Raw genomic sequence first — 22,797 nt, 5'->3', positions numbered from 1 at the left:
AAATACATATATAATTTCTACGATATATTTAGTGACTTCATATTATATTTTCCAAAGTCTACTAGCTAGAAAGAGTTATTACACCTTATCACTAATTTTCATTTCTTCAGAAAAATGGGTAAGTTTCATAGTTTGAACTTGGTAAAAATTTGCTTAGATGTCATATGATGTCATTGGTTCAACCGTTCAACGCAAGACTTGGCCGCCTAATTGGGCCATTGCTCAGGTCGAGTTTTAGAACATTGCACAAAAATTGAATTAAGAATCGGTTTATAGCTTTGGTTTACAAATTCTTCAATGGAGGGAAAGGTTAGTCTAACTTTGAAGAAGATGGGCGAATAGGTGAGGGTTTATTTATATCTTAGAGCATTTTCATCCTTTATATTTGTGTAAAATGTCATTTTCCTATTATGTGAAAGAATTTTCACAATTTAATAAAAGTAAAACATATCAATTTAATTATATATGATACTTTTCTTCTCTAATTTGTGTTGGATTTTGAAAAAGTAATTATCTGTATCAATTGAAAACCCATCAATAGTATTATACATATATAGAAAATAGGGTCTGATCCCGTGAAATTAAGGCCACTGACAATCCGTTAGACCTGCACACATGAAAGGGCAAGCGTGAAGCTTTAAAAAAACACCGGGGTGGTGTTTGCCATAGGCACTCCGACGCTCAAGTTAGCAATGCTAAAAGAGATTATTTAATAAGAATTAAGGAGATGAAGAATTACCAGGAGTCTTGTCGGAAGCTAGGACTACGACGGAGGCGTCGGGTTTTTGGGAGCAAGAACTTCAGGAACAAATAGATGGTTTTGAGTAGTGTAGATTGACTATGGGAGATTGTCTCTTAATGAGAGGGCAAGCCTCTGTTTTTATAGTAAACCCAAGGGGTTGGAATCCTAGTAGGACATTGAGTCCTCTTTTTTGGGAGATAATCCCTATCAAGAAAGAAATATGATTTCTTGACCTTATTAGATTAAGTATAATAGTTTAAATAAGATTTGGAATCTTAGTAGGATACTAAGTCCTATTTTGGGAGATAATCTCTATCATGAAAGAGATATGATTTCTTGACCTTATCAGATTAAATTTAATAGTTTGAGTAAGATTTGGAATCTTATTAGAAGAGGAAATAGAATGGAATTCTGATTTCCTATTTATAGACTGTTGCAGGCTAATGGGCTGAAACCCAATTTAGCTTAACTTATAGGATAGCCCAACTCATAGAGTGGGTAGTTCGCAAGGTGATTTTAAGCATAAGCTCAATCGGGATTGGGTTAAGGCCTTGGGCCATGACATGTTTATTTCGTTATTGGGCCTCGTCAAGCCCAAAACGATTTTTGGCCCTAACAATTGGTCAATAGATATTGATATTTCAATAGACAATACTTTAAATGTAGTTAGATTAAGATTATTATTAAAACGATTATTATATAAATAATTCATCCTAATCAAATAGGTTTATTTATGTTCTTCGCCAAGTGGAAAACAAATCCAATATATTGTACATAAGTTGGTAGTTTTTAGTTTATGTGATTTGACATTGCTCCTCTTGAACCAAAATTTTGGTTCCATCACTTACTGCAAGTGGTTAAAACCATGATTTTAAAACCCGACCGGTTCAACTGGTTGAACTGAGAACCAATGATTGAGCCGAGTCAGTTCAACTAAAAAACCAAAATTTTCAAATGCCCAGTTTGAACCGCGATTGGACCAGATTTTTTGTTACGAACTGTCGGTCCAACCGGTTCTACTCAGCGGTTGAACCGTTTTTTAATTATTTTTTTATATGTCATGTTGATGTTAGAATGATGTCATTATGCTGACATCAGCATGATGACATCATGATTCGATCGGCCAACCTGGTGACCAATTGACCTTACCGGGTCACTCCTCGGGTCGGGTTTTAAAATCTTGGTTAAAACTTAAAAGGAAGACCTAAAGTAGATGGTAAATTCAAACACAGTTTGATATGGGTTCGATCACATGTATTGTGAAACTCATTCATGTGTCTAAGGGTTTGCTTGAAAGTTTTTTTTCCACTGGTTTTGAGAGGTTTTTAATTAGACTGGTTTTGAGGTATTCTAAAATCATTACTTGCCAGATTTTTTATGCACTGATTTTGGCTGGCTCAAAAACCCCCCAACACTATTGTAGTGTATTTTTAAGGGGTTTATATAACACCCCAAATCGGAGTGTTTTGGTTGGTTTTAAAATTTTATTTCACAAATAACCTATCCATTACAAAACTATCCCAATTATATTCAAAAAAAAATTTAACCATATTATGCGCGTCTCCAACCATATTAAATATAAAATAATTTTAAACAATCATAAAAAAAAAAAAATTTATTAAAATCTCATTTCTAGATGCTTTCTTAGAGAAGTGGAGCTACAATTTTTCAATCATTCCAGATACTGCAAAGAATGGCGAAGAAGGATAAGGAGATTTTATTACATTTGAAGTTATAAAATACTAATAAGTAGAAAACAAATAAATAATCATTACCTTGTAATTGAAAAAACAAAACTCCCAAGTACTAGTTGAAGTGGGTATTTTTATGGGCATATATGTAAATTTATCATTTTAAAAAACTGTCAGAACAATTAGAAAATAAACTCTCAAGCATAGGTTAGGTGTTTTAAAAATTGTTACTAAAACTCCCTCAAAACCGCTACAGTGGTTTACCCTTATAACCGCTATGGTGGTTTACTCTCATAACCGTTACCATGAAACTCTCAAGCGGATCTTAAGGTTTATCTAGGGCACTAAACTCTAAGGATGGTAAAGTCCAAAAATTCTCCATATAAATAATGAACTTTAATGGATCTGTACCTAAAGTTTGGGAATTGGGAGTAATTCATTTCATAGCAACAAAAATTTGTACTCGTGTAAGGTCCATCCCTTTAACGGTTTATTCCTTTTTTCCCTAATTGTGTGCTGCACTGCTACCTAGATATTGTGTTTATAAGTGTACGTAAGTTTACAGTATAGAGGTAACATTATCTCTCTTTGAACCACTAGATTATGGTTCAAGTGAAGATAACAATATCCTAATAACATAACAATATCTCATACATGAATATTAACTTGTGCCCTTTTTTACAATGTTTAAAACTTGGATTGGACAGACCGTTCCGATCGTCGACTGGCACCTTCTCTGGTCTAGAAACACCCTAAACTTGGTTTTAGAAATTAGTTTGGATTGACCAGTAATCAAACTTGCGGAACAGTGTCAAACCGTCGAGTCAGGGAACTGATGGATTTCAAACCTGTTGGATATGCTAACATCATCGATTCAGCTAACTAGTCCAATCCGTCAAACAACCCGACTTAGGGACCAAACCCTTGATCAAGTCAAGCCTCGGTCGAGTTTAAAAACATTGTTTTTTTAGTACTAATAAGTGATAAAGAGAAGAATTTCAAGACATGAAATTGTAAATTTAAACATACTTTAAGGTGGGTTTGATCCCTTTCTATTATATAAAATCTAAATTTTAATACAGCATATGTATCAGTATTACACGACCAACATCTATTGAGTTGTCTTTTTTGTATTAACTCATTTATTAACTTTGTACTACCTTAGTTTATATGAAAAAGTTTATACATACAGTTTTATCTTTTAAAAAAATTGTATTAAAACCTATGAAGCATTACATTTTAATAGAGGCTGAAAATCTCCAAATAATTAATGAACTTTAATGAAACTACACCTTAGAGTAGAGACAAAGTAATATTCATGCCCACATAAACTTGCAGGTAAAATGTATCAATCTTCCTTCCTAAGGCTGTCATTCTCATTGAAATTGAACCTTTATAATAGTTAATAAACAATAATTATAGAAGGTTAATTTATGATTGGTTTGGAACATACACATTTAATGGGAAAAAAAAAATAGTCTAATAAAAGGAAGAAAAAAAAGTATTGGTGACACATTAAGAAAAGATGTATCACATGATCATCATTTAAAACTCAAAATAAACTTTGCATAAAAGAAAGGTTGGTCCAACTTTTATGGTGATTAGATAGAATTTTAAATAATGAAGGATATTCACTCAATCAATCTAAAAATATTTAGTTAATATTTTATAGTTTGATACACACAATTATAAAATCCTTTCTAAAATTATTCTTTTAATAACTTGCTTAGATAATCTTGTATGCCAAAATTTATATCTTTTGTTACGGTACTCATATTTGAATTTAGATTTATTTGGAGAAAGAAATTTTAAAGGGAATCGAAATAAATATATGTATGTCCAGCCAATAATGAGCATATCATATAGTGTACATGCGAATACGCTACCCAAAAATTGTTTCTTATATGCAAAAAGTATTTTAAAAATATAATGTCATTACAATAATGTTTTTAGAGTCTAGAGATGGGTGTGGGTGGGTTTCCCATTCCCCGTCCCCGCCCTTGCCCCCTAAACACATTCCCGTCTCTGTTATAAGGATGACAGGGAATCTCTGTCCTACCCCATCACAGACAATGTAGGAAATCTCTGTAGGGATTTTTCCCCATCCTAAATACATTAAAATATGATATTTTAATCCATTTTTACTATTCAGGTTTGGATTAGGCGGGGCTGGTCGACAAATTTTCTTGTCTTGTCCCCATCCCTGCTTTTTCCGAAGAATCCTCTCCCCGTATTGGGTCCTCAAAAATTCAGGGACCGCGCCCATCTCTACTTGAGACCACCTAAATCAAAATCTACACATCATTTTACAATTTCAGATTTTAAGTACACCAACTTTGGAGAGCAACAAAGTAAACAAGAAAATGCTTTAAAAGCCCAAATATTGGTGGGCTTAATGAGGAGCCCAAATATTTGTAGGCTAAATGAAAAGCCAAACTGGTTTTGGGCTATGAAAAGGCCAACTGATTTCGGCCTAAAATAGAGGCCCATTTTATTTTCGGCTAAAGAAAAGCCCAACCGAAGTGCTCCCGCAAATCATACAATTGACCCAAATTCTATGGATTTTGATTGGACAGAAGAGATACTGAGTATCTGACTAGCAAAAAAGGGGAATAAAAAATTAATAAATTTCAGCCACTAATTCTAAAGTTACATGGCATATCACATGCCACTACAACATGATATATCACCAACACAAGTTTTCTCTATTATTTATTTTATTAATATTTCTAATTGTTGGTTACTTGGTTTTGATATTGACAAGCAAGAACATGTCACCAATCACAAAATTATACAATTTATATGTTTATTTGAGTCAAAAACTTGGTAGAGTTAAAAGAGGGTACACAAAATAAGACATAATGGAATCTATATGTTAGTTATAATTTTATTTTATAATTATATATTTGATAAGGTCTTTTTCATCAATTTGATATTATGTATTTTAACTCTTATATGCTAATTTAATGCTGTAATTAGTAACAATAATTGTCATTTAACATATACCAATACAAAAAAAAAAAAAAAAAAAAAAAAAAATTATATCAATAAGGAAAATAAGATAGGGATCACGTAATTGTAACTCAATTTTTGATACTGTTTAATGTCATTCAATTTAAAATAATAATGTAAAATAAGTAATATCATTCAATTTTCCATAGGAGTCAATAGATATAAAGAAGAATAATTATGCAAAATAAAAATATCATTAAATTATTTTTTAGTTATATATAAAACAGAAATTTGGTTTTACATTTTAAATAGAGATAATAACTAAATTTTACGATTTTTTTTAAATAATAAATATATACAATATATATTAATAATATTTCAACGAGGCCTTCCTCTCTTAAGGGGTTGAAATATTATTAATAGATGTTGTATATTTAAGTGCTTTGCGGTTGAGCCGGCCTGGATGAATTTTAAAATTAGTGAAATATATCAGTTTAGATATAGATTAATGGGTTTTATTTCCCAAAAATAAAAAAACACCCTAATTAAAAAAAAATGTATTATTAAGGAAGCGTTTGGATTATATAATGTTTTATTATAAAGGTATATTATATTAATAGAAAGAAAGATCATCTTAAAGATTACTAAGAATGTTTAGAAAATGTGTTTGGTTGATTCGAATAAATTAATAAATAATATGTTTGATTATGAGGATAAATGGGTGAGTATGTTATGTAATTTACTAAATTGTCCTCATTTTTAAATATTAATATAATAGTATTTTTATTATTATTTTTTGAATCATTTCTTTTAACCTCTACATTTGAAATTTTGTTAAAACACATCAATCATATAAAACTTTAATTTTTAACAAAATCACCTCACCCACCTTAAGCCACTGCCTGCAGCCAGCCACCACCGTTGGCAGTTGAAGGAATGGTGCACAACTCACCGTATATGGTTAGTTGTGTGTTGTCAAAGTCGGAAATGGCTAGATCTATTAGGGATGGGAAAAAAGACCAAAAACCAAACCAAGAATTCGGTTTTTCTTAAAACCAATTCGACTTTCGGTTTGAAAAATTTATAAACCAATTATTAGGTTTAGTTTTCAGTTTACAGGTTTTTTTAAACTGGTTAACCGAAACCAAATTTTAAAATTGGTTTCAAAAAATAAATAAATAAGTAAATAAAAACCCTACATTTAAATTATACTTAATTTCCTATAGCTCACCGCTACTGCCAATTTTCTCTTTCATCTTCTTCTTCTCCTCCATTTCTTCTTTTCACCTATCACTTCTTCTTTCGTTTTCACCATCTCTTCTCCTTCAGTTTTATCTTTCTTTTCGTCTTATCTTCTCTTCCATTTTTCTCTTTCTTTTTCGTCTTTTTCTCCTGTCTTCAAGTATATTTGATTTTGTGAAGATGTAAGAAATTTGGTTGGCTTAATTTGACTTCTTTGATGAAGAATAATAATAGTATGGGTAGTTTATCACTTTTCACCTTTTCGGGTGTATTTAATATTTATTATTTATATTTAAATTTCTTCTACACTTGGCTAGAATTTGAGAGCAGAAGTTTTGTGGCCAAACTTTCTTAGTCACTCTGATTTTAAAAACCGGTTAACCGGTGAGCCAAACTATATATTCAATTAAGTTAATAACCAGTTTAATCATATAACCAGTTCGATTTCGATTAAAATTTTTACTTGAAGTGAAAAACCAGTTCGGTTTATAAACTACCTTATTCGATTCAGTTAACCGGAATTTCTCACCCCTAAGATCTATGGCCATTTCACAACCAAATATGTGGTCTGAAACGACCATGAATTTGTGATCTATGGCAAAAAAAGGCCTTATTGGTGCACGACGGGCTAGATCTCACCGGTCGTGCACCATTACGGTGATTGATGCTAACGACCATTGGTGGTTTTGGGTGGTTGAGGGTATTTTGTTATCTTTTAAACTTTTTTGTGAATGAGGTGTTTTAACTAATTTCTCAAATATAGATGGGCTAAGTAGTTGTTATTTGGTAGACATTTGAGGGCAATTATATCTGAAATAGTTTTTAATTAAGAGCAAAATGGGTAGAAAAACCAGATTATCCTAGTAATATTTTAATAACACCCGCTAACAAGATAATAAGATTACCTCTTATATTACTAATAGTAAAACACTATTTGTAATAAATATTACTATAACATTTTATTACTTGCAAACCAAACACATGAATCTCGTAAAATAAATGAAGATTACCTTTGTTATCTTATATACCCCAATCCAAATGGCCCTATGAGTTTATTTAATTGGGCTTCTCCAAGAATAACTTATGGACACAAGAGCTTATCAAATGTAGTACTTTTAGTCTTTTACTAATAAGTTGTTGGTTGTAAATTAAAAAGTTTATTTTCAGCCAGTTAATGGTTTAGTAGTATAATAATGAAAACACTTATTTTATAATAGATTATTAAAATTACCAAAAAGGATATGTAATTTGTTCCATGTTTGTAATTGTTAAGATTGGGTTTCAATGTTCTTAATTAATTTTTTATTATATTAAAGTAACGAAAGCAACATAAAATTCATAATTTTTAAGTATTGAAAATCTATGTAATGAAACATACGTGGAATTAAAAAAAAAAAAATTAAAAGNATATAAAACAGAAATTTGGTTTTACATTTTAAATAGAGATAATAACTAAATTTTACGATTTTTTTTAAATAATAAATATATGCAATATATATTAATAATATTTCAACGAGGCCTTCCTCTCTTAGGGGGCCCCTAGGCAAGTGCTTTGCGGTTGAGCCGGCCTGGATGAATTTTAAAATTAGTGAAATATATCAGTTTAGATATAGATTAATGGGTTTTATTTCCCAAAAATAAAAAATACTCTAATTAAAAAAAAATGTATTATTAAGGGAGCGATTGGATTATATAATATTTTATTATAAAGGTATATTATATTAATAGAAAGAAATATCACCTTAAAGATTACTAAGAATGTTTAGAAAATATGTTTGGTTAATTCGAATAAATTCATAAATAATATGTTTGGTTGGGAGGATAAATGGGTGAGTATATTATGTAGATTACTAAATTGTCCTCCTTTTTAAATATTAATATAATTGTATTTTTTATTATTATTTTTTGAATAATTTCTTTTAACCCCTACATTTGAAATTTTGCTAAAACACATCAATCATATAAAACTTTAATTTGTAGTAAAATTACCCCACCCACCCTAAACCACTGCCTGTAGCCAGTCACCACCGTCGGCAGTTGAAGAAATGGTGCACAACTGACCGTATATGGCTAGTTGTGCGCTGGCAAAGTCGGAAATGGCCAGCTCAATTAGGGGTGGGAAAAAAGACCGAAAACCGAACCAAAAATTCGGTTTTTCTTAAAACCAGTTCGGTTTTCGATTTGAAAAATTCATAAACCAATTATTAGGTTTAGTTTTCAATTTACAGGTTTTTTTAAACCGGTTAACCGAAACTGAATTTTAAAATCGATTTCAAAAAAAAAAAATAAAAAAAAATAAAAACCCTACATTTAAATTATACTTAATCTCCTATAGCTCACCGCTACTGCCACTTTTCTCTTTCATCTTCTTCTCCTCTATTTCTTCTTTTCACCTAACACTTCTTCTTTCGTTTTCACCATCTCTTCTCCTTCAGTTTTATCTTTCTTTTTCGTCTTATCTTCTCTTCCATTTTTCTCTTTCTTTTTCATCTTTTTCTCCTGTCTTCAAGTTTATTTGAATTTGTGAAGATGTAAGAAATTTGATTGGCTTAATTTGATTTCTTTGATGAAGAATAATAGTATGGGTAGTTTATCACTTTCGCCCTTTTGGGTGTATTTAATATTTATTATTTATATTTAAATTTCTCCTACACTTGGCTAGAATTTGAGAGTAGAAGTTTTGTGGCCAAACTTTCTCAGTCACTCTGATTTTAAAAACCGGTTAACTGGTGAACCGAACTGTACATTCAGTTCAGTTCATAACTGGTTTAATCATATAACTGATTCGATTTCAGTTAAAATTTTTACTTGAAGTGAAAAACCGGTTCGGTTTATAAACTATCCTATTCGGTTCGATTAATCGGAATTTCTCACCCCTAAGATCTATGACCATTTCACAACCAAAGATGTGGTCGTGAAACGATCATGAATTTGTGATCTATGGCAAAAAAAGGCCTTATTGGCACACGACGGGCTAGATCTTACCGGTCGTGCACCATTACGGCGATTGATGCCAACGACCGTTGGTGGTTTTGGGTGGTTGGGGGTATTTTGTTATCTTTTAAACTTTTTTGTGAATGGGGTGTTTTAGCTAATTTCTCAAATATAGATGGGCTAAGTAGTTGTTATTTGGTAGACATTTAAAGGCAATTGTATCTGAAATGGTTTTTAATTAAGAGCAAAATGGGTAGAAAAATCAGATTATCCCAGTAATGTTTTAATAACACCCGCTAACAAGATAATAAGATTACCCCTTATATTATCAATAGTAAAACACTATTTATAATAAATATTACTGTAATATTTTATTACTTGTAAACCAAACACATGAATCTCGCAAAATAAACGAAGATTACCCTCGTTATCTTATATAACCCAATCCAAAGGGCCCTAAGGGTTTATTTAATTGGGCTTCTCCAAGAATAACTTATGGACACGAGCTTATCAAAGGTAGTACTTTTAGTCTTTTACTAATAAGTTGTTGGTTGTAAATTAAAAAATTTATTTTCAGCCAGTTAATGGTTTAGTAGTATAATAATGAAAACACTTATTTTATAATAGATTATTAAAATTACCAAAAAGGATATGTAATTTGTTTCAATATAAATTACGTGTTTGTAATTGTTAAGATTGGGTTTTAATGTTCTTAACTAATTTTTTATTATATTAAAATAACGAAAGCAACATATAATTCATAATTTTTAAGTATTGAAAATCTATGTAATGAAACATACGTGGAATTANAGTCATAATTAAACGTTTTAATATTTAAAGTTAAAACGTCTAGTATATTTTGGTCATCTAAGCAGACTGTGAAATCAGGATAACAATTGAAATAAATTGGTCCATTGGACAGGCTAGATTATATCGTTCCTAATAGAGAATCTCTAAATCTTAGCCATCCACAATCTCTTAAACATGCAAAGATGGCAGTGTCTAAGCCTTCAATGCTTAGAGGTTTGATTCCTATTTGGACAAGTCCTATATGAAGATAATTATAACTCTTTTTGTATTTTTTGACCATTTCCTTAGATAATAATTGAGTGACTTGAGAAGAATTGTTTATCTTAAGAGTTTTTTCTTCTGTTTTAATAATGTATTTTGATTTGTTTAAAGGGTTAACTCTATTGAGACTTGATAATTCCTTCTTTGTAAACATCTGTTACAGAAATTTTGGGAATGTTCCATTTATCAAAATGTTTTTATAAATCTTGAGGTCTTATGACCTGTTTATCTTTTTGTGTACAAGCATGACTTGTTTCAATTATGTTGTCATTTTGATTTATACAAATCTCTTCTTGATGAACAATCTGTTCATCTCTAGTATTTGAACTGGAAGTAGACANAAAAAAAAAAAATAAATAAATAAACACTTTTTTCACTACCCAAAAAACAAATCTCAATCTCATCTCCAAAAACATTTTTTTTTTTTTTTAAAACAAAAACAAAAACAAACCAATAAAACCAAAACCATTTTCACTGTTTTTTGTTTTTCTGTTTTTCCTTGGTGCTTAGGTTGCTTTATATTTGCCTCTCACGTCCTTTCCATTCTCTCAAACACACCCTTCTTGAGAGAAGTCCCTTCCCTCTCTCTCTCTCTCTTCCTCAAAGCTCTGAGTTTTTGGAACCAAATCCAATATGGCAGAGCAGAAGAAACCTCAAGCTGCTGGTGTTTGGCCCACCATTAAACCCTTTGTCAATGGCGGCGCTTCTGGGATGCTTGCCACCTGTGTTATTCAACCCATCGACATGATTAAGGTTTGAATTTTTTTTCCAATAGTTTTGGATGAAAATATGTATGTGTTTGTGTAAAAGATGAGTTTTTTATTTGTGTAGTGTCGTAAAGTTTTGATCTTTAGGTAAGTTGGTGCTTTTGATATGTTTTTAGATCTGGGATTTGATTGGTAATTTTTGTAGGTTTGGTTGTGTGTTATGGTTGAGTTGGACTTGCGTGTTGGGGGTTTTTGTTGTTTTGTTTTTTATGAGATTTACTCGTGGGATTTGATGGGTGGCTTTTGGAGTCTGAGTGTTTGGTTCATTTCTTTGATATGGTCTAATGGCGATTTGTGTTTTGATGGGTTTTTGTTGTTTGTGTTATTGCAGGTGAGAATTCAACTGGGTCAGGGATCTGCAGCTTCTGTAACGAAGACCATGCTTAAAAATGAGGGCATTGGTGCCTTCTACAAGGTTTGGCTCTATAAAAACTTGTTAAGTTGTGTGTTTTGATCATTTGAATTGGGAATTTGTCGAGTTTACGATTCATTGTCATAAGATCTGTGGTTAAAGATGGATCTTTACTTGATTTGGTTTAGCATGGATTTGAAAGAGGACCAATGAAAAGGTTATAGGTTTACTGCATTTGAGCCTTGTGAATTGTATGAATGTGTAAAATCCATATAGAAACCCTGCACGTTGGGAAATAATTTTTATTGTTAATGTGTCAGTGTTATTGCAATCCAAAATGTGGTTATGCAGTGTCAATTGATCTTGAAGTCCATTCCTATTCTTGAAATTGTTATCTATACTATATTGTACTGGGCAGGGGCTCTCTGCAGGACTGCTGAGGCAAGCTACGTATACCACTGCCCGTCTTGGTTCATTTAGGTGAGTGTTTCTTTCCAATTGCTTAGTTCTTCTCTGATAGCGTGTGAACTACTGCACTTTGTAGCTTTTTACTGTGTTAGCGAACACCATTTATAGGATTTTTGTTTGTTTGTTTCCCCTAGGATTTTGACAAACAAAGCAATTGAAGCCAATGATGGGAAGCCTCTACCTTTGTATCAGAAGGCCTTGTGTGGTCTAACTGCTGGTGCTATTGGTGCAACTGTTGGTAGTCCAGCAGATTTGGCACTGATCCGTATGCAGGCTGATGCCACTTTGCCTGCTGCTCAACGCAGAAACTATACCAATGCTTTCCATGCCCTCTATCGTATCACTGCAGATGAGGGTGTTTTGGCACTCTGGAAAGGTGCAGGCCCGACTGTAGTGAGAGCTATGGCATTGAACATGGGCATGCTTGCCTCTTATGATCAGAGTGTTGAGTTTTTCAGGGATTCTTGCCGCTTGGGTGAAGCATCTACAGTTGTAGGTAAGATCCTTTGCAAGCATTTTGTTTATTTTGCCAAAAGTGTTTGTCTCTTGCTTGGTGGAGTTCTGGTGCAGTGTAGTTTGTTTAGTTAAAGGACACTTATATCATTAACCTTATATGAACCACCTTAAGTATTGGTAATAGTCTTGATCTTATTGTTTAGCGAGATGTTCATAGTTTCATATCTGAACTTTTTAATATTCAAATCTTCAATGATTGGTGTGAACCATCTACTCTATAGTTTGGTCAATAATTTTAAACTTGTGAGCACGCTTGCAATTGGAAAATAAACCACTCTTCTGATGTGATACTTTGTTTTTCCTTTTTTTAGTTGTGGAATGTTGGTTAAGCTAATCTCGTTTTTTTTTTTCTTTTCAGCGGCAAGTTCCGTTTCAGGTTTCTTTGCTGCGGCTTGCAGTTTACCCTTTGATTATGTCAAAACCCAAATCCAGAAAATGCAACCTGATGCTCAGGGGAAGTATCCATACACAGGCTCTCTGGACTGTGTCATGAAAACTCTCAAGGCCGGAGGACCATTCAAATTTTATACTGGTTTCCCCGTATATTGTGTTCGAATTGCGCCACATGTCATGGTAAATCTTTCTCATTGACTCTCGGAAATGCCTAGTAATTGGTTCTTGAGTAAAGCAAACTAAGTTATGATAGATATAAAAGTATTGCATTTTTCTGACAGCTCGATTACTGTTTATGCAGATGACATGGATATTCCTCAACCAGATCCAAAAGCTGGAAAAGTCAGTTGGGTTGTAGTTTCTTGACGCCAGATGACATCTATTCGACTCAAGTCTTAAATAAATGGACAGTTTGTTTCTATTTTTGGCGGGTTTTGGCACTTAGACACCCGTAAAAACCAAACCGTTTGTTTCGAAATTTTACAGCACAATTGATCTAGGACTTAAAGAAGTTATTGTTATTTGGACCAGAAATTTTTTGTATTACTGAAATAGGATATTTGACAACTTGAGAGAGTTACTCCTCTGAAATACTGCGAGAAAAATAAGATTTGTACTCTATAAACAGGTATTTTTTTTTGCAGAGTTCTGCAATTTGCGCCTATTGATTTTGAGATGAAATTGTTCAATTCAAGCCATGGATTGGCCATTATATATTATGTCTTGGATTCGTTCTTTATTAAGATTCTGCATTGAATTTGATGTTTCAGATTTGTTCTTGAACAGGATTTAGCAATGGCTTTATTGATAATTGATATATTTTCTTAATGAAATTTTATTTTTACCCTTCTGGGTCCTTAATGGGATCTTGATGTGCAAAATTGAAACACAATGGGTCTGACAAAATTCAGAAAGATTCAGAATAGGTTTTAAATAAATTTTATAACTTGCTGATAAATTACAAAAGCACAGCATTCTTTTAAGAGAAAATATTGAAAATTTACCATAAAATTAGTAAGCATCTTCAAAAATGACATTTCTGAAATGTAACATACAAGGTAAGGTAAATAACTGGCTCATGCTACCATAAACAGCACAGCATTTATTGATGACAATAAACAATGTAAAACTTTATCCTTTCCTGCAAAAATTTGTATTTGTTTCCTTGGACCCCAATGTCCAAAGTAATAATGGAATATCTTACAATAATAAGCTTATCGAGTCAGTCATTACCAATAATGCAGAAACATTTCATGCAAATGACTTTCACGACATCTCCTTCAAAACACAGCCGCTTACAAGTTCTACTTCGCCCTGAGCAGGGAAGAAAAGATACAATCATTATATAAAATATCGGCAGAAGAGCAACAGTAGAATTTCATAACTGAAAAATGGAAGTTATTGGATGCAGTCGCTTTTAGAAGACAAAAACCATTAAGTGATTGGCGAACAGGAAAAATCAAGTAAAGGCATTATAGAAAGAAGCAAGAAGCAAAGGGGTGTACAGTCCGGTTCTAGAGAACGAGAGATTGCCTCTCTAAAGTTGTCAACAACAAGACCGAACTATCAGAAAAAATGTTTATACATCACAGGGAACGCAGTATCAAGTATGATGAAATGTCTTTTTGTAAGTAAAGGGCCTCCTAAAGATGTAGATAATTGCTTTTAGAAGTGAAAGGAGTATTCAGATAAAACGGCAGAGCCATAATGGCAGCCCAAGTTGCAATAAAATACTGATATGCAAAGCATTACCTGCCAATGTAGGAATCGTCCTCGGGATTGATAAAAATTTCTTCACCAATTTCAAGGTAGGACGGTACCTGGGGGAAATTATAAGATAAGGAAAATAGTGAAAAGTGTTAAAATGTTATGGAATTGATATCAACTTCACATTTAGAAGGCATTAAAGCCAGAATATCCTACAAAGTTAATTAGCTTAATTGCAAGAGAACAATCCACCTTTGTGTACATGGAAACTCAACAAAATAAGAATCTAGAAGATGGAAAAACATAATTCATATTTCTCCACATACTTCCATTTATTGTCAATCCTATTATTGAATTGCCCTTTTTGCTACAGTCATGATGTCTGAATATTAATTACAAAACTAGATAGCTCCCCAATCAATGAAACTAATATTCAGAAGCCCTCATTTGGAACACTTCATAAAATGTAATAGCTTCAATCTCTGATCGGTTTGAAATTTAGCATGCTAGAAAAGTATATAATGAACATTGGATGGGAAAGGGAGCTTGGCAGATATTTTCCTACCAAAGACTACCAAGAGGGTAAGGTTAAACAAATTAACATGCTCTTCCTCTTTGTACAAAAATTGTCATTAAGTGGGTATCCCTGTGCAGTTTTTCACCAAGAAACGAACCAAACCCACACATGTATATACACAAGCAAATGCACAAAAGAATAGCATCTTTGCCAGATAAAATCTATACAACAAACAGAAATTACATTTTACACTTACCAGTACAGTGACACCATTGTCCAGCACAGCCCTTTGATACCTGCATTGGAACAAAAAGTTTTAAGGGAAAAAATTATAAGGTTGCAAGCAAAAGCACACAAATGATATAAATGGGTCCTAAGCTTTTAAGCTAGGAGTCTTGTGGTATGTTTGAAGTTAGGAAACAAGCCTGTATTTTTGAAGGCTCATATTAGGGTCTTACTGGGTACATGCTTGGACCTAAGAACATCTAAAAGTACTAAAGGATAAGTCATGAATTCATCACAAAGCCAGAATAATATATTTTCTTGATGGTCAATATCTCTGAGCAAACCATAGACATATAACTATGGTCATTGTATTATTACTGTCGCCCAGTATATATAAACAGCATCTTAACGCAAATCCTTAAGCACATCAAGATATGTAAAAGTATTTCTCATAGTTGTTAGAACATACCGAGGTGTGACTGTAGGCCCCTTTGTAGAAACATGAATTTCTTTAATGGTGCATGTAACACGTTTTGGCATCCTTGCAGACAAAGGTCTTCCATCAAATAACTCTAGTGAAACTTTCATTCCCTCTACATGCAATGAAAAATAATAATTAAATACACAGAATGGCACTGCTGCATCTGCGTGTTCTCATCTAAATGATGTCTAACAATAGCAAAAGAGAGTATCAACCGCTGGCAAAAAGTACCAAACAAATAATTGAAAACAGAAGGCATGATGAGAAGTCTTATTATAGAATTACAGCTAGCAGAACATATGTCAAAATGTGTAATTAACTTTAAATCGAATAATTGGGAGGGCATAGTAGGCTTTTGATTGTCTTCAGATATGGACATTCCCAGTACCATCTAATATCAATCTTTCTGTTCACGCAGGCTAGTCATTTCTCAGTGGACTGCTTGTTTAATTTTACCAATCTCCCTTAATATAAATGTCTTGGTTTCTAATCAAAAAGTTTCAACAGCAATTAACTGTCACTTGTTACTAGAGAAATCAAGTTTCCTGGGAGATTTAACATGTACTTAGATGGAAAAGCTCCAAAACATGTGTGAATTTAATTCAGGCAGAAAAAAGAAAAGGAAATGCATAGAACATTTTCAGAGTGGCGTACTGCAAAAACTTCATGCCATTTCCACATAAATGAAACTGAAGGTTGTTCTAATCAATTATTTAAACCCAGCATCAGTGGCAAACAACGCACTTCAGGCTGAACATGTCAAATTTGATCATGCTGTGGTCCCAGGGTGTGTGGGAATAATTCCACTTAAAGTAGTTCGGAAATAATAGACAGAGAATCACCAGTTTAGAATGTTGAAGGCAGGAGAAGTATTGTGCATGGCAATAATGATGGCAGTCAGTTGCTGATCTATGGTGGGGTATTGGTGGTACTCGTAGCACTAGCAACATAAGTTGACCGATAAACCATTGATTAACTTGGAGAATTTTTTCTTAAAGTTACTTTTATAACCATTAATTGCTTACAGGAATTTTTCACTTGAGGTCACAGTGGAGACAACATAAAAGAGAGAATGACGCTGAATCTTATTTATGTCAACCTTTCAGGTATGCTGAAGCCTTTCCAAACAAGTCCAAAGCTACTTCCAGTTGCTCAAATGTCTCAGAACTATAAACATTCAAAAAGTACAAAAAACACATAAACAATAGAACACATTAACTAAACAATCTGTCAAAAGGTTTGGGTGAAATGAAAACTCACTCGATTAGAAATGCAATATCACTTTCAGTGTATAAACATGTGAAAGGCTTTTCCTGAACAAATACCCCTGTGGCAAATAATACGGAATTAATCTATCTATAAAAATTCAAAAGTTCTTCTGCAAGAATCTAAATTGTTTATAATTTGCAGAAATAATTGAAATTGTTAATTACATCCATTACATCCAGTAAGAATGGCATTCAAAATTTTTTTATGAACCTAGCATAGAATAGCTAGGTAGGTCACAGATTCAAACGGACCAACCAAGTTACAATGATAAAAAGTGGGTTTAAATATAAAGCTACTAAAACACCATTTGGATAAACTGAAGATAGAATATTAAGTTACAATGAAAAGCTAAATCTTTTTTGACAGAAGTAGATTACCCTACCACCATAGGGACCAACAAACCTAACCAAATAAACAATCAGAGAGGAAAAATCAATATAGACTTCACTCAGCAAACTGGGAAAAGATTAAAAAGTTAAGATGCATACTTTCAACAGCCTCCTCTGTACCAAACCGTAAGCTTATTTTGTTTCCAGTATCTACATCACGAAGCTCCATCTATGATAGAGAGTATGTGGCATGTTAAATTTCCAACAAAAAAATTATAAGATCAAAAGAAGGAAGTTGCTGTATCATAGCAAAATAAAATCATCACACTAACTAAGCACAGAAGTCCAATCATTAAAATCAGGATACAGGCAACCACAGTGAAGAATGGTAAACCACAAATATACTACCCACTAAATTAATGAGTAAGACAATAATAATTTCATTGTATAAGAGAGACAATAAGATATTTTAAAGTAAAATTGCACATTTTTGTGATTCATAACCTTAACGGAACCAAAAAAAGAAAAGCATTATCCAATATCTACAGTCCCGGCAGTGCGGGCAGTCAGCTTTGATCCATAAGGGCAGTTTAACATCCTTAGAAATTCATTTGGGTAGTTAATTTCTAAGTTATATAACAATTAGAATTCATATTTTTTTATAAGTCTAATGTTCAATATTAAAAGAGAAGTTCCACATTACAAAAAATCAATCCTAATAATGTTAGACCCACTGTTTCCATAGTACGGCTCTTAATATGATCTGTCAACTGTTAAGTTTTCTAACGAGTATCCCACTGATTTGGACAAAAATGGGTTCAGAAATAACCTGCATCATGGCTCCTCCTCTTCCTCGCTGCTTATGTTGTGCTTCTATGACCTAAACCAAATTCTCAAAGCATCAATTACATTACATCATAGCCTTTCACAAGCCTGACTGTAGAAAAAGATAACATTAAAGCACAAAATGCATATACCTGGTAAAACTTCCCTGAAGTGAGTATCATCCACCACAATTATGAACACAAGATAACTTCGTTAGTTCATAATATATATGACCACGAAAGAGATTAAAACTCATTAACAATTAGTCTTTGTACAACTAAAAAGGGTTTTCATATTTTGCAGTAGTTAAATGAAAAAGATAAGAAGTTTGTTCTAATAAAAAAAGCCACTTAAAGAGTAAGCTTGGAGAAGCACTTAGACAAGTGATTTTCTACAAAACGTTTTCTCACGCAAGAAACATGCTAATGGTTTGTTTGGGAGAGCCCTTGACACCAATATACGCACTTATGTATCAATTTTATAACTACAGACCCAAGTGTTTCATGTGATCAAAAAATAAACTTGAAGAGCTATTACAGTCACAGGTGCTTTTCTAGAAAGAGCTTTTAAATACTCGTAGAAAGCACTTTCATTCGAAATTACTTAAAAGTTAAAATCACTTTCCACAACAAAATTCCTAAATTCCATTTCCCCAAAATGCTAGCTGATTTTTTTCTTCATCAAAAAATTATTTAAAAAAACTTTCATACGCATTTAAAAAAAAAAAAAAAAATAAAAACATTTTTGAAAACCGCTCACTTAAACGCAAGAATTACCTGTTTTTTCAATGACATTCCCAGGCCTCACCTGCACCAAATATTTGGATCAATTAATTAATTCATACTCAACAATTTCACAATTGATTTTCAATAAAATATCCAAAATAAACAAAATTGATTATCACTTACATGAGAAGCGTTGACTTTGACGCCACGATGTTGACTGACGGACCACGGGGAGCGTAGTAGACACGTGCCACCATTACTGTCGGCAGTGCTCCGATGACAGTCGGGTGACGGTAACAAGCTCGGTAACGAGCGCCAATAAGAAGGATTGAAAGTGAAGAGAGCGCGAGAGAGTCTCTTACTCGCTTCGAGAGCTCGCATTTTCTATTTTGTTTTTGTTTCTGTACGGTCGAATTATGGTTTATGTAGGGGAGAGCAGAGGTTGAAGATAGATTAGAACGGCGTCGTACACCTGGATGGCAATTAGGCTTGACCCGCGGACTCGGATTCGGGTATCGGTCGATGGAATTAACGAACGGGTGTGAGGTGATTAGGAAATTAATTAGGGTGGGCTTAGAATGTTTCATCCCAATCGTACCATTTTTTCATAATGGACAATTATAACCTCTTCGATTTTAGGCCATTAAAATCTCTATTTTCCCCCTTCGATTTCCATTGTTGTATACGACTAAGATAATGTAATGCATGTCTTGGATTTGCTGCATCACAATGTTTGATGTTTATTTATTTCTAATGGAGTAATGTTATATGCACTAGTTAAATTATGCTAATCCAAATATTAATAATTGAAATTAATTTTTTTTTTTTCAGTTTTTGAGAGGAACTGACGTGGCAATAAGAGAGATTTGTCACGTCAATTAGTACTTGGATTGTATGATTTTTGGTTAGTGCACATAGTATTATTAGGCGTATAATATGTTATTGACTTCATTTCAACTTTATAGTTTTTGTGATTATGTTGTTTAGGCCTTCAAAATATCTATTTACAGCTTTTAAATTTTAATACCACATAACAATGCCAGTATTTCAAAACATTAGTGGTGAATTGAAGTTATATTTGTGAAGACAAAAGGAGCAGAAAATAAAAAAAGATTGGAATTGAATTGGTGTAGAAAAGTAGTAGGTTTGTTGTTTGTGGATGATGGTGGTTTCAAAATGCATAGTATGTGATTTTTTTATGATTTTTCAAGGTTTTAATCTTCCAAAAATCATTAAAAAAAATTCACCTCGTGCGAATTGCTTCCTTTTTCTTGTGTTTGGTTCCTTGCATTTTTCTCCACCACCATGAAAAAAAACAGATAAAAAGGAAAACCTTCGAAAAGATCGTCCCTTGATGTGCCGCACACTACTGTCGTGCACCAAAGGAAGGTTTTTGTTGCACACCAAGGGCGTGCACACCAATTGTACACACCACAATTTAAACGGGGATTTTAGGAGCACGATAAAAAAAACACCGACCCAAAATGCACAGTATGTGATTTTTTTACGATTTTCCAATGTTTTAATATTCAAAAAATCATTAAAAAAAATCCGCTAGTGCGAATTGCTTCCTTTTATTTGCGTCTGGTTCTTTGCATTTTTCTCCACCACCATGAAAAAAAACAAATCAAAAGGACAACTTTAAAAAGATCGTCTATTGGTGTGTCACACGCCCTTGCTGTGCACCAAAGGAAGGTTTTTGTTGCACACCAACTGTATACACCACAATTCAAATGGAGATTTTACGAGCACAACAAAACAAGTGCTGACCAAAAATGCATAGTATGTGATTTTTTACGATTTTCCAAAGTTTTAATCTGCAAAAAATCATTAAAAAAAATCTGCTCATGTGAATTGCTTCCTTTTTCTTGCATTTGGTTCCTTGCATTTTTCTCCACCACAAAAAAAAAAAAAAAAAAAAAAAATAGATCAAGAGGAAAACCTCTGAAAAGATAGTCCCTTGGTGTGCCGTACGCCCCTGCCGTGCATCAAATGAAGGTTTTTGTCACACACAAAGGGCGTGCACACCAACTGTACACATCACAATTCAAATGGAGATTTTAGGAGCACAACAAAACACGACCCAAAATGCATACTATGTGAATTTGTACGATTTTTCAAATTTTTAATCTTAAAAAAATCATTAAAAAAAATCCGCTTGTGTGAATTGCTTAATTCTTTTTGCGTTTGGTTCCTTGCATTTTTCTCCACCACCATGAAAAAAATCAAATCAAAAGGACAACCTCCGAAAAGATCGTCCCTCGGTGTGCTGCACGCCCCTGCCATGCAGCAAAGGAAGGTTTTTGCTGCACACCAAGGGCGTGCACAACAACTGCACACACCAAAATTCAAACAGGATTTTAGGTGCAGAACAAAACAAACCCCGACCCAAAATGCACAGTATGTTATTTTTTACGATTTTCCAAAGTTTTAATATTCAAAAAATCATTTAAAAAAATCCGCTCATGCGAATTGCTTCATTCTTTTTGCGTTTTGTTCCTTGTATTCTTCTCCCCCACCAGGGAAAAATTCAGATCAAAAGAAAGACCTCCGAAAAGATCATCCTTTGGTGTGCCGCACGCCCCTACGGTGCACCAAAGGAAGGTGTTTGCTATACAGCATGGGCGTGCACACCAACTGTACATACCAAAATTCAAATGGGGATTTAAGGAGCACAACCAAACAAACCTAGACCCAAAATGCACAGTATGTGATTTTTTACGATTTTCCAAAGTTTTGATCTTCAAAAAATCATCAAAAAAAATCCGTTAGAGCGAATTTCTTCCTTCTTTCTGCATTTGGTTCCTTGCATTTTTCTCCACCACATGAAAAAAAAGAGATCAAAAGGGCAACCTCCGAAAAGATCGTCCTTTGATGTGCTGCACGCCCCTACCGTGCAACAAAGGAAGGTTTTTGCTGCACACCAAGGGCCCAACGGTACACACTGCAATTCAAGTAGGGATTTCAGGAGTTCAAAAAAGCAAACCCCGACCCAAAATGCATAGCATGTGATTTTTTTTACGATTTTCCAAAGTTTTAATTTTTAAAAAATCATTAAAAAAAATCTGCTAGTGCGAATTGTTTCCTTCTTTTTGCGTTTGGTTCTTTGCATTTGTCTCCACCACCATGAAAAAAAAAGGATAAAAAAAACAACCTCCGAAAAGATTGTCCCTTGGTGTGCCGCACGCCCCTGCCGTGCACCAGAGGAATGTTTTTGCTACACACCAAGGGCGTCCACACATACTGTATATACCACAATTCAAATGGGGATTTTAGGAGCACAAAAAAACAAACCCTGACCCAAAATGCATAGTATGTGATTTTTTTAAATTTTCCAAACTTTTAATTTTCAAAAAATCCTTAAAAAGAATTTGCTCGTGTGAATTGCTTCTTTCTTTTTTCGTTTGGTTCCTTGCATTTTTCTCCACCACAATGAAAAAAAAAAAGATAAAAAAGGCAACCTTCGAAAAGATCATCCCTCGGTGTGCCGCACGCCCCTGCCGTGCACCAAAGGCAGGTATTTGCTGCACACTAACTGTACACACCATAATTCAAATAGGAATTTTAGGAGCACAACAAAATAAACCCCGA

At 33.3% G+C, this 22,797-nt stretch overlaps 2 protein-coding genes across 2 annotated transcripts; one reads left to right on the top strand and one right to left on the bottom strand.

Annotated features, from left to right (window-relative positions):
* Positions 1-11,128: 11,128 nt before the first annotated feature.
* LOC116119906 (mitochondrial dicarboxylate/tricarboxylate transporter DTC) lies at positions 11,129-13,773 on the top strand. The gene is made up of 6 exons (XM_031405848.1): positions 11,129-11,385; positions 11,731-11,814; positions 12,170-12,231; positions 12,354-12,715; positions 13,094-13,308; positions 13,430-13,773. Exons 1-6 carry the CDS (start codon positions 11,266-11,268, stop codon positions 13,484-13,486), a joined length of 900 nt encoding a protein of 299 aa, XP_031261708.1. The 5' UTR covers positions 11,129-11,265; the 3' UTR covers positions 13,487-13,773.
* Positions 13,774-14,125: 352 nt separating this feature from the next.
* On the bottom strand, positions 14,126-19,587 carry LOC116119903 (elongation factor P). The gene is made up of 11 exons (XM_031405841.1): positions 19,390-19,587; positions 19,258-19,288; positions 18,634-18,647; positions 18,486-18,536; positions 17,816-17,885; positions 17,319-17,385; positions 17,158-17,225; positions 16,047-16,170; positions 15,609-15,648; positions 14,881-14,948; positions 14,126-14,442 (listed from the first exon to the last, which is right to left on the bottom strand). The coding sequence occupies exons 1-11, from the start codon at positions 19,585-19,587 to the stop codon at positions 14,433-14,435; spliced, it is 741 nt and encodes a 246-aa protein (XP_031261701.1). The 3' UTR covers positions 14,126-14,432.
* Positions 19,588-22,797: the final 3,210 nt, after the last annotated feature.

Source organism: Pistacia vera, unplaced genomic scaffold, assembly GCF_008641045.1.
Source record: "Pistacia vera cultivar Batoury unplaced genomic scaffold, PisVer_v2 Contig910, whole genome shotgun sequence".
NCBI classification, from domain to species: Eukaryota; Viridiplantae; Streptophyta; class Magnoliopsida; order Sapindales; family Anacardiaceae; genus Pistacia; species Pistacia vera.
The sequence above is the reverse complement of the archived record's forward strand: the minus strand, read 5'-3'. Positions and strand labels throughout refer to the sequence as shown.